Here is an 11530-nt window from a genome sequence, read left to right on the forward strand (position 1 = left end):
GTAACTGTCCTTTTGACCCTCTTCTCAATACCTATTACAAAACTGTTTGTTTCTTTATTACTATTCTGTGAACAGTAATTAAACTTCCCCCATAAATGCTCTTATGAAAGTAAACTTAAACTGTAGGTGCTAAGAGCTATTGTAGAGATATCATTGTCATCTATTTTAAAACAGCTGTCAACTCCTGGTGTAAGGAAAGATGATTTTTTTGTACCGGTGACACCTAAGACCAAATCTTGATATGTTTGTTTAATGTACAGATGATAGGGTTGGTTTTCACTTCCCCTCTCTAATTTGACTTTAAATGTCAAAGTAGGAGCCGAATGTCTGATATAGACTAGCCTGACTTTTTTTCTAAATGATTACTCCATCTGAAATGAAGGGTATGGTAAAGTCCACAGTGGGTTGCAACACCACACTATACTAGTAGGCTACATCTTCCTACTTTAAAAAAAAACCTTGGATACCTTCTATTGGGATACTCAGATTTTGAACACAAGGCTTAAACTATCCTCCCCAAGAACTGGGAGTTTGGTATTAGCACCTGTTTCCATAGCTAATAAAATTAGTGTAGGAGGGCTTCAGAACAGCTGTGAGGAAAGCTCTACTGCAGCCCTAAACAGAGCATTATAGTGGCCTTCTTACATAAGCAGTTCTTGAGAAAGGACTAAGTGTCCATTACATACCTTTGCTAATGCTTTTACAATTGATTTTGAAGGGTTGACTAAGCAGTTACTTCTCCCTCAGCTGTAGGGGTAATTTCTTGACTGGAGCTGTATATGAAAGCCTAAATGAAACTGTTGGATAACTATGCTCCTATCCAGAAAGCTCACATTATCTCTTGGGTTTATGTCTGAGGCATCTGAAGAGAGCAAAAGGGATTTGAACTCAAGTGAAATCATATCCTACATGTGCCACTCCATCTCTTCCTCATGAACCCTAGACAGAGTCTTGTACTGGGCTGACTATAATAGAAACTACTTTTAGGCAATAACTGGAAGTGGATGATAACAGGGCCTCCTTCCACTGCTTTAAAAAAAAGTCTTGTCCCCTAACTTCAAGATACATAATCACAGCTAACTGGCTTTTTCCTCCTGTGTTTGGTACAATTCTAACCAGTTGCAGCTTAGTTGTAGGTTTGGTTAAAGTTTTGCTATCTCCCGTTTATATTGCAGTAACATGCTCATCTTGGCCTGTCTTTGAAGAACTCTCCCAAAGCATCACAGGGCTCCAGAGCCTTGACTGCATAGGAATGTCTGCTGTAAGGGTACAAGTTGTCAAATGCAGGTTATGGAGAATACAGAATTCCATTTTTAATGATGGTCTAAGAATCCTACTTAGTACTACTGCTATAAATATGCAGTTTGCACAAACTCTTTACATATTAACTAAACTTTCAGTTAACATTTGTACAGTACCCCCTTGTAGCATTCACTGTCACTTGCTGCCACAAAATGTTCACCTCACAGACCAGATACTTTTTGCCCTTCAGTTTTCTTTTTTCCATCCTCTTTCTTTGCCCTGGATTTGTCCATACAGCCACACTCAATTCTCATGCTATTTGTCAGAAATAAGAACTAGTTAGCTGGACATTTTTAGAGTCTCAGCCTTTGGACTAATGCACTAGTGAAATTAGTGGTGATATGAGATATCTACCCTCTTCCCTGTCATAATGGCTCAGAGGTCTGAACCTCTTCTATAAAATGAAAAAGTTAGATTCTACAAAAATTAAATGCTATCCCAGCCCAGTGGATCAGGTAACAGCTGACCTATGTGCTAGGAGGTTTGATATGGTTTCAGGGAGTGTTACAAGAAAGTAGCTTTACTATATTTGTTCCTAGGTGTAATGGAAGGGATTGACAGTATTTTACAAATGGATTAAGTTCTTGCACCCTACACTCACTCCTTCCTCTGTACTCCCATAGCTGTTGATCAGCTGACACTCTTAATTAAGCCTGAGATTTTAATGGATTGGTGGCTGCTGGCAGATCACTGTTAATGGGAGACCTCTATTCAGTTCATGCTGTGAATTCCAGGTCTATCTGTAAACATGCATAACAGTGCAAAGCATGATGCAGGCTTCTTACTCTTTTAGATAGGGAGATGATTTGGCTTTTGTAATAAAATGTTGGACATATATTCAGTCTTTGCTGGCTACATTAAGAATTAAAATAGGAAAGTCTTAGAATATGTAACTTTCATATAAAGCACATAATATGAAGTAGTCAAGCACCAGCCAAAACCTGTAAGTAAAATTTATATTTTCTTAAATTCAAACTGTACACTAAGTAGGGACAATAGAAATGCATAACTGCACATTTATTTTCTTGCACAATGGTATGTAAGTCAACATTTTGTTCAGTGTGTTAGTCAGGAAGAGGTACAATATGGTAGCTCTCACACGGGAAGTTTTTTAAATTCTAAAAGAAAAGTTTTAAGTTCTAAGTACACAACATCCTACAGGCACCCTTTCAGAAACCAAAACCTCTTCTCCCACAAAGAATATGAAGTTATTATACTGTAAGTAGACCTACGAGTACTGGAACCCAGGCTTCAGCCTAAATCTTTTGACTTTCTGCTACCATGCTGTCTGTCCTTCAGCAACATTTGGCACAACACTAAAATGTCAAAACTTATTTTATGTATCTAAGAGTAATATTCCTGTTTCTACCACTGGGGTTTTAAGAATGAATTTACTAACACACATCAGAGGGCTGCTAACCAAATGAGAGCTACAAAAGTACATTTTTAAAATTTAGAAAAATACAGGTCTTTCAAATTTAAGGATAATGGTAAGTGGCTTGCCTGTAGGATTAATTCTCCACAAGATGATGAGTGCTGACATTTATGTAGCATTCTATAACTGTGCCTCTTTCACTTCACAGTGGAATATTTCCACAAATCCATACTGCTTTAAAACAGTCGACACCTTTAAAGTACATATATCATGTGTGCATATTTTTCATTAATATCAAAGTTAGCACACAATTAAAAATGAGCCTCTAGCTTTGCTGTTTGCCTTGATCCTACTGAAAAGAATCCTCTGTAAACTATCCACAGAGACAGTATTCGATACTCATTCTGTAGACAGGTGAAGTCTTTAGCAACGACATATTCCACTCCTTCAGTTTAACATAGAATTTTTCTCTGGTTCTTTGGAACACAGCTGCAAAGTTTATTTTTCAAGTTTGGAAAAGTCGGGTCCTCCTTTGCTGTAGTTCCCAGAAATTTCTGCCCCACTGAAGTCAAAGCCAGGATTCTGTACAGAGATAAAAGATTCATAAAGGTTAGTATTCAATATATCACTATATAAATCAAAGTTTTTTAACGTTCTCCTGAACTGATAAAAACACACAACCTTCTGCTTGTTATGTTCCTGGGAATTGGCACAGTTGAAATTATCCAGGGAGAGTGAAAATTTTTTGCACACACACATCAGCAGTTACACACACAGAGAGATTGAGATTATGGCTGGTGGCTTGCCCAGCTACAAAAGTGAGTTTGCAGGCTCTTGCCATCCCAAGTTTAGGAGGCAGCTAGATTTCCATATCAAGAAAATCTTTTAAATGTTATTAGGGAGCAGGGTTAAATATTATAGCTGTTGACTTTTACAATGTCCCTTTAAATTGCTATCTGAAAGGGGAAGTTCCTGCAGTACTGGACAGCTCGTTTTTATAAAAATGCTGCTGTTTTTTGTTAAATAAATTGTGTTGATTCAGCACTTGCTAACTGTTAAACTATAGTAATTCAGCAGAGCTGTGGGAATAATGCCAGTACACAAAGATGGTGAAGTGCTATAAGTAGTAGTCGTCACAGTGCTGGGAAACAAGTTTAGCATGAAATCTACTCAAAATAGAGGAAGGAATTATTTGCCCAGTGAGTTTATTCTCCTTTGTCTTCAAAACAAAGTTTTGACTGTGTGTTCTGTATAAATATACTCAAGGAGACTTGATTTTGAAAAGTAAACTTTATATACAGCTATGTAATCATTAAGAGAGAGATTGCCATATACAGGTCCTCTTTTAAGGCTCAATTCTCCTGCTGTTGGGTACCTGCAACTTTCACTGAAGTCAAATGCCAAGATTCTAAATGAACTATACATTACTTTCCAAAATGAATGCCTTCTTTAAATTCTAAAAGAAGAGTTTTAGGTTCTCTCAAATTACAGAATGGCATCCTACAAGCAAAGTTTGGTATCCTAATGAAGATTCAACCCATTAAGTGACAAATCAACCAGAATGGGTTAAAATAAAATAGTACAAATGGGTTAACTTTGTGTATCTCTGATGAATGTAAAAATTTTTCTCAGTTTCATGGCCATAACCGGTGCATAATATGTATAAATAGGACACAAACAGTAATTAGTGTCCTCTGACTTGCCTCTCTTTGGAATCTCTCCAGTGTAAGTTTCCTCTGCATCTGGTCCTGTACCCAAGGATCAGCGGCATACTCATTTTCTAACAGAGAGGTCCAACAATTTCCAGCATCTCTATTTGTCTTCATTAGAACAATACGTATCAATTTTCTGTCTTCTTCATAAGAAAAACAGAAATAACCATTGGACTTAGTGCTATACTCTTTTTCAGCCAAATTCAACATTAATATTTTAGTGAACTTTCTGGTGAAACTTCATTCTCAAAGGCTGTGCAAAAAGATATTTCATTCAATGAAAATGAAGACAAACTCAGACGTCCAGACCAATGTGCAACAAGAAAACTTGAAAACTAAGGAAAAGAAGATCCCTTTATTCATATGTTTAGAACACTGTACATACATATTTCCTCCCTCCAAACTAAGTGGAACCTTTCTAGAGGGACTGACTGATGAGGAAAGATTAATTTAATTAAATATAGTAACTCCTCACTTAACATCCTCCAGGTTAACATTTCATTGTTACCTCACTGTTCTATTAGAGAACACGCTTATTTAAAGTTGCGCAATGTTCCCTTATAACATTTGGCCACCTGCTTTGTCTACTGCTTGCAGGATTCTCTGGCAGAGCAGCTGGTTCTCATGGGAGCTCGGAACCATGATGGATCTGAACCCTCCCCCCCGGCCCCAAATCAGCTCCCCTCCACCTCACCGGTGCCTCCCCTCCCCACATCTCCTGCCCCCTGCAATCAGCTGTCTTGCAGGAGGCTGGGGGGAAATGGGGAGGAGCAAGGACACAGCGTGCTCATGGGGGGGGGTGTAGCAGGAGCAGGCAGAGGCAGGTGGGGCCTTGGGGGAAGGTGTGGAGTGAGGGTGGGCCTGGGGCAGAGCCGGGGTTGAGAAACCCCCAGGCAAAGTCGGTACCTGTGCTTCTACCTGAGTAGCAAAGGGGGAAGCTGTCGCTGCTGCTACTCAAGGTGCTTCCTAGCCTAAGGTGGCACCTTCAGCCTCCTTGCCCACCTCATTGTCTGCAGAGGGCTGTGCCTGTGTTGGTAAGGCAGAGGCCCCTCCCAACTACTGTATGTTTGTAAACACACTCTACATACACACTACCCTCCAGCAATTCATCATTGCTTTATAGCCCAACCACTGCCCTCCTTCCTGCTTGGGAACAGGGTGCCAAGCCAAGTGCCTGCAGAAGCTCCGCCCGAGGCCACCAGCCACCTGCAAACGCTGCCTTGCTGTCTTGCGCCTGAATACACAACATTCCATTCGCTCTCCTCCGCCCCCCTCCCCCTTTTGCGGGAAGGGGGTAAGAACACAGGGTGAGAGCTGGCCCAAAGCAAGCTAATAGCGTTCCAGTCCCTGCTTCACCCTAGCAAGGGGGAGAAGCTGCCTAGGGATGCACAGAGCCTGGCCCTACTCCCATGAAAGTCTGAAATCCATGGGAGATTTGCTATTCATTTCAATGCCAACTGCTTCTCTCTGCCCCTGCATGCACACAGCAGGGAGGGGCACAGCCCTACAGCAGATGTTATTTTCCTCCTCTTACAACAGTCACAGCTATACTGGCTGCAGTGCTGCCCTGGTGCTGAGTGCCTGGTTACTATAGGAGGTACAGGAGGGTCAGTTTTTCCAGAGCACCCTGGAAGAAGGCCTTTGTTCCTCCAGCAGGGCTCCTATGAAAGTAAGAACGTGCAATGAAACTGACTCCATAACTAGTCCTAGCCTAAACCTACAGGGCTTCCAGTAGGGGAGCAGATTACCATGGAGAATGACATGGGTTTTCCAAATTCTCTCTCTTTCAATAGTTGATTGATGCTGCATGACCCCAACCCCTCCAGGCTGAAGGGAACAAAGAGTAGCACATGCATGCACCGTCCAGAGGAGTATCACTCAGCATCATTAGTCAAAAACATCCAGCAAGTGATAGTGGAGTACCTAGCAATACCATTAGCAGTAAGCAAACCAGGAAAAACATTAGTCTGGGTAGTAAATTAGACATTTTAAGGCATTTTGATGCAAGCGAGCACGCGGTAGACATTGACATCGTTCTAGGTCTTACTCCGACCACTGTGAGAACAATACGGAGTAATGCCGACAAGATCAGGGCTAGTGCTCGGTGTGTAACACCACTTAGTGCTACTGCAATAAGTCGATCAAGAAGTAGTTTTCTGGAAAATAATGGAGTGTCTTCTTTCAGTGTGGACAGAGGACCAAAACTAAGTTTGCTAGTAATACAAGCTAAGGCAAAAAGTTTGTATGACAATTTGAAGAGAGACCAAGGTGAAGGATCACAGACAGAGATGTGCATGGCAAATCAAGGATAGTTTGGTTCAAGAGACGCTTCCACCTGCATAACATCACAATGGCTGGTGAGGCAGCTAGGGCCGATGCTACAGCAGCTAAAAAATTCCTGGACTATCTCAAGAAAATAATTGAGGAAGGCAGGCTATTCCCCTAAGCAAGTCTTCAATGTTGATGAAACAGGCCTCTACTGGAAGAGAATGCCTAAGCTGACTTACATTTCCCGAGAGAAGACAGCGCCTGGATTTAAAGCAGCTAAAGAGCACATAACCTTGCTTTTAGGTGGTAATGCTGCCATAGATATGAACATGAAACTGCTGACAGTATATCAATCCAAAACATCACGAGCTCGCAAAGGAACACCCTTCAGTCATTTGGAAATTCAATAAGAAGGCATGGATAACTGGAGCTATTTTTTCAGAATGGCTGATTCTCTGTGCTGTCCCTGCATGGAAGAAATATTATGCCAAGGAAAATCTTGATTTCAAGATTTTATTGCTTATTGATAATGCACCAACTCATCCAATCAATCTGGACGACCTGTGCAAAAACATCAAAGTTGTCTTTCTGCCACCTAATACCACATCACGCATCCAAACTCATGGACCAAGGAACCATCGCTGCATTTAAGGCGTATGACTTAGGCCGTAGTTTCAACCAGCTCATCAGAGGCACTGATGGGGAAGACAAACCTACAATTCAGGAATTTTGGCCTGACAACAACATCCTCAAGTGCTTCAATAACATTGGTGAGTCCTGGGCCTAAGTTACTCAGGCATGCACGAATGGTGTGTGGGGGAAGTTGCGGCCTGAATGTTTCAATGACTTAAAAGGATTTAAAGATGTTGTTCCCACTATACTCGGCTTGGCCAAGAAAGCAGGTACTGATGAGGTGGAAGAAGCCAATTTCTGCTCACATAGAGAGGAGCTAAACAATGAAGATCTAATGCAACTAGAGGTGATGAGAGCAATGGAAGAAGAGGCCCAAGAAATTTGACTGCCAAATACCCTTCTGAAGCTTTCCAAATGATTGAAGCTGGCTTGCAAATCCTTAGTGATGATGATCCTGACAGGGAACGCAGCTCCAAAGTGATTAATAATGACTTGCTATAAAGAAAATTACAAAAAAAAAAAAAAAAAAAAAAAAAAGGCAAAACAACAATCTCTAAATGTGTTTTTACGAGTTGGGAAAGTTCAGCAAGAACAGCAGCCAGATGATCCACCCTCTTACTCGATCACCTCAACCAAGCTTCACAATCATAAGTATAGTATTAAATTGCTTGTTAAAAATAGTTTAAAATTTATACTGTATGTGTATAGATGTCTTTTGTCTGGCAAAAAAATTTCCCTGGAACCTAATGTCGCCCTCTTTACATTAATTCTTATGAGGAAATTGGATTTGCTTAAAGTTGTATTTTTCAGGAACATAACTAGAATATTAAGTGAGGAGTTACTGTATGTGCATCTTGGCTAAGGGAAAACAATGAAGCTGAGGTCATGGTAACAACTTTCAAAATGCTCAACACTAACAAGGGCAAGGAATTACTTTGGACAGCATACTGAGATATAGAAGTAATGGGATAAAATTAAGAAAAGGAAAATTTAGGCTGAATGTCAAAGGGGAAAAAAAACTGAACAGTCTCTCAGTGACGCCTGATTGCTCACAACTTTTACAACTAGGTGAATGGAACCAGCACTCCGAAGTATACTAATGGAACAATCCTGCATTGACAGGGAATGTACTAGATGACTTAACACAGTATTTTCCTTTCATCTCTAATTTCGATAATTCTCTCTAATTTCTATAACTCTCTCTAAAAAAACCAAAGACATCATTAGGCTGTTTTTGTATTGTGATCTAAGAACTGAATGTTTGAAAAAAGCAGATCATGACACAATTATAGTACACTCTGGTTCTTAAAAAGAAATGAAATCTAATGTGGAGAAAGATTTGAACATACACAGACATTTAACTGTCTTTCAAAATTTCATGTAAAAGAAGCAGATAGTTACCTAACGTCCATGTCCCTTCATCAGCTATTGTACAGTCAAAGAGTTTACCCTGAAAAAGACATTTACAAGGTTATGTAAAATGGAAGACTCTCAAAATCTGATTGATACGGAATCTCAAAACATTACTCCCAGTTTATACAGAAGTTTGAAAACCTCCTATGGTTTAAAAAGTAACTATGGGCAACCTGGTACTGAAAAGCTCCAATGATTATTATACCTAAGAAAGTAAGTAAAAATAGTTACTAAAAATAATTGCTTAATACAATAAAAATACCTGTCACTGTTTCAGTATCTCCATTCAATGAAAGGGACTGTCTTTCTCAGTGGGGGGGTAGGGGGATTCCCATTTTAATATGACTTCCCATCAAGGTTCCAGTATGTCTGTAAAGTGCCATGCACACCTATGGCACAATATAAATAAATTATGATGCAAAGAATTGCTAATTACCAGCACCAATGGGAAAGCAAATGGGCTTTCCAATGAGAAAGGAAATAAAGTCAGAAAGTTTTGAAGTACTAAGATACATAGGATTTGTCTTGCTTTTAACTACTGAAACAAAAACTTTTAGACATATACCATAGAATTTGCACTGCAACAACTTTGAAAACTTTCTCATTTCTAATATTTTTTAATTAGAAAGCTGATTCTTTCATTCCTATGGATACTCTACAATTCATCATCATTAAATGTGTTTTACTGTTTGCTAATGAAATATATTCAAGATAAAATTTGTAATACACTGTTTGTAATTAGACACAGTAACTAAAAATATTAAAGGGACAATGCCAAGACAAAAATTTTTAAAAGTCATTACCTATGTTACCAATACATGATTTTTATTATTTATTTGTACAGCATTTTGTACTGAAGGGGAAATCTCAGGTCTCCATCTTCAAATGCTTAAATCAAATGAAGTCAATTATGCTAATTTGAGGAGTGAAGGAGTGGACCCCCGTGCTTTTATTTCTACTCCAAAAGAAGGAGGAGTACTTGTGGCACCTTAGAAACTCAGTTCCACTTCTGTTATCTTGTACTAGTAGAATACTACAGTTTTCATTTCAAGCACTGCAAGGAAGTATTGTAATTCCCTCAAAACTGTTTTAACTGTTTTTTTTTTTATTCAAAAAATAGCAAAACCAAACAAGAAACATGCTAGCAGGTTTTGTAAAAAAGAAAAAAAAAATTAAGACCTTGGGCATAAAGTTACTTACTATCTCTCTTAAATGGAAAATAATCAACCTCATGGGTTGAGAAATGAGGCAATATTCTGAATTGTTTACAATGTTGCTGTAGCTGTGTCAGTCCCAGAACATAGAGAAACAAGGAGAGTGAGATAATATCTTTTAAGGGAACAATTTCTGTTAGCGAAAAGACAAACTTGCGAGCTTACACAGGTCTAGACCAGAAGAACTGTGTACAGGGCTCTCGGGGCCCTGGCCTGCAGCTCTAAAGCCCTTTTCAGAATGCTGCCCTGCGAGCACGGTCCCGCGGAGGACTCTGGAGGAAAGGTGCAACTGCAGAGGCGATTTCCTCTTCAAAGAGCCATTTCCCTCTAGCTGGCGTTCAAGAAGAAAGCGCTGCTTCTCTCCAGCTCCTGGCTGCCCCTGCTTCTCCTGAGTCCTCTGGCTAGTGCTCACATTCCAAAAGCAGTTTTAGAGCTGCAGGCCAGGGCCCTGCAGCCCCTAAAGCCTCTGCATTCTGTGTGGCCTTGCCTGCCAGGAGTGGGGTGGCAGCTCCCAGAATCACGGCCATGGGGGCAAGGCTGCGCTGTTTGGCGCAACCTGCACACCCTCTGCACCAAACAGGAGTGCCCCAGGTAAGTGCTCTGCACCTCCTGCCTGCCCCAGCCCTGAGCCTCCTCCTGCACCCCCAGCCCTAAGCCCCAGGGGTAAGCCAGGGGCACTTCCTCACCACAGTACAGTATACAATGCCTGTTGTCTGCCTCCAAAAATTTTCCTTGGAAACCCCCAACCCTCCTGCATTTACATTACATCTTATGGGAAAATTTGATTCATTTAACATTGTTTCACTTAAAGTTGCATTTTTTAGGAACATAAGTACAACGTTAAGTGAGAAGTTACTGTATTGAATTTTACAACAAACAGTTTTTAAATCTGCAGGAGCTACACTCCAACCACCAGAGACTCTATAGTCAAAGGAGATACCACGCAGAGGGCCACGTCAACGACACATGGGCCCTCAACCCCCCCGTCTAATACCACGGCGCTAGAAGCAGCGTCTCCCCCAAGGCTCCCCAGCAGTGCGAGCAAGGGCAGCAAGAGATTACACGTTCCCTAGTGCAGTAAGGACCAAGGGTCAGCGAGCCAGCGCCAGAGCAAACGCACGCCGCCGGGCTTGACTGTCTGCAACAACTGCTAGGGCCTCCCCCTCAGCTCTGCGGCCTAGGCCGGGCCCTGCCCCGCCCCACTGGCAGCCTACTCGGCCAGCCTCCCCCTTCCCAGCGCTACCTTGAGTACCTCCTGGCCGCGCACGGCCAGCGCCAGGTGCCGGCTCTGCAGGTCGCACTGGATGTCCTTCCCCCGGGTGCCCGGCGGGACCTGCACCTCGATGAACACCTCCTCCAGCGTCTGGTACCAGCAGCCCCATGGAGTCGCGCAGGGCACCGCCCCGCTCCGCTCCTCAAAGGGACCCGACATTAGACTCACGGGTCCCACACCGCTCAGCTCACAGTACGCTTCTTCCTTCCGCTCCGAAAACAGCGCCGTGCGCATGCGCCGTCGCAGGCTCCGCAATTTTTGCGCACGCGCCCTCCAGGCTCTCTTTTCCGCGCATGCGCTGGTATCTCTTGTTTCCCGTGGGACCTGGTGCGCATACTCT

General features: G+C 41.8%; 1 protein-coding gene across 1 annotated transcript; it reads right to left on the reverse strand.

The window, feature by feature from the left end:
* Positions 1 to 2244: 2244 nt before the first annotated feature.
* NUDCD2 (NudC domain containing 2) lies at positions 2245 to 11429 on the reverse strand. The gene is made up of 4 exons (XM_050962871.1): positions 11161 to 11429; positions 8692 to 8740; positions 4381 to 4532; positions 2245 to 3259 (listed from the first exon to the last, which is right to left on the reverse strand). The coding sequence occupies exons 1-4, from the start codon at positions 11422 to 11424 to the stop codon at positions 3176 to 3178; spliced, it is 549 nt and encodes a 182-aa protein (XP_050818828.1). The 5' UTR covers positions 11425 to 11429; the 3' UTR covers positions 2245 to 3175.
* Positions 11430 to 11530: the final 101 nt, after the last annotated feature.

Source organism: Gopherus flavomarginatus, chromosome 7 (genome assembly GCF_025201925.1).
Source record: "Gopherus flavomarginatus isolate rGopFla2 chromosome 7, rGopFla2.mat.asm, whole genome shotgun sequence".
NCBI lineage: Eukaryota > Metazoa > Chordata > Testudines > Testudinidae > Gopherus > Gopherus flavomarginatus.

What these genes read in the sequence shown, in the direction of transcription:
- NUDCD2 (XM_050962871.1), bottom strand. Translation starts at nt 11,424, where the DNA reads ATGCGCACGGCGCTGTTTTCGGAGCGGAAGGAAGAAGCGTACTGTGAG. An exon ending in GCGGCCAGGAGGTACTCAAG is followed by an intron (nt 8,741 to 11,160) that starts GTAGCGCTGGGA and finishes TGTCTTTTTCAG; the next exon opens with GGTAAACTCTTTGACTGTAC. An exon ending in TGGAGAGATTCCAAAGAGAG is followed by an intron (nt 3,260 to 4,380) that starts GCAAGTCAGAGG and finishes ATCTCTGTACAG; the next exon opens with AATCCTGGCTTTGACTTCAG.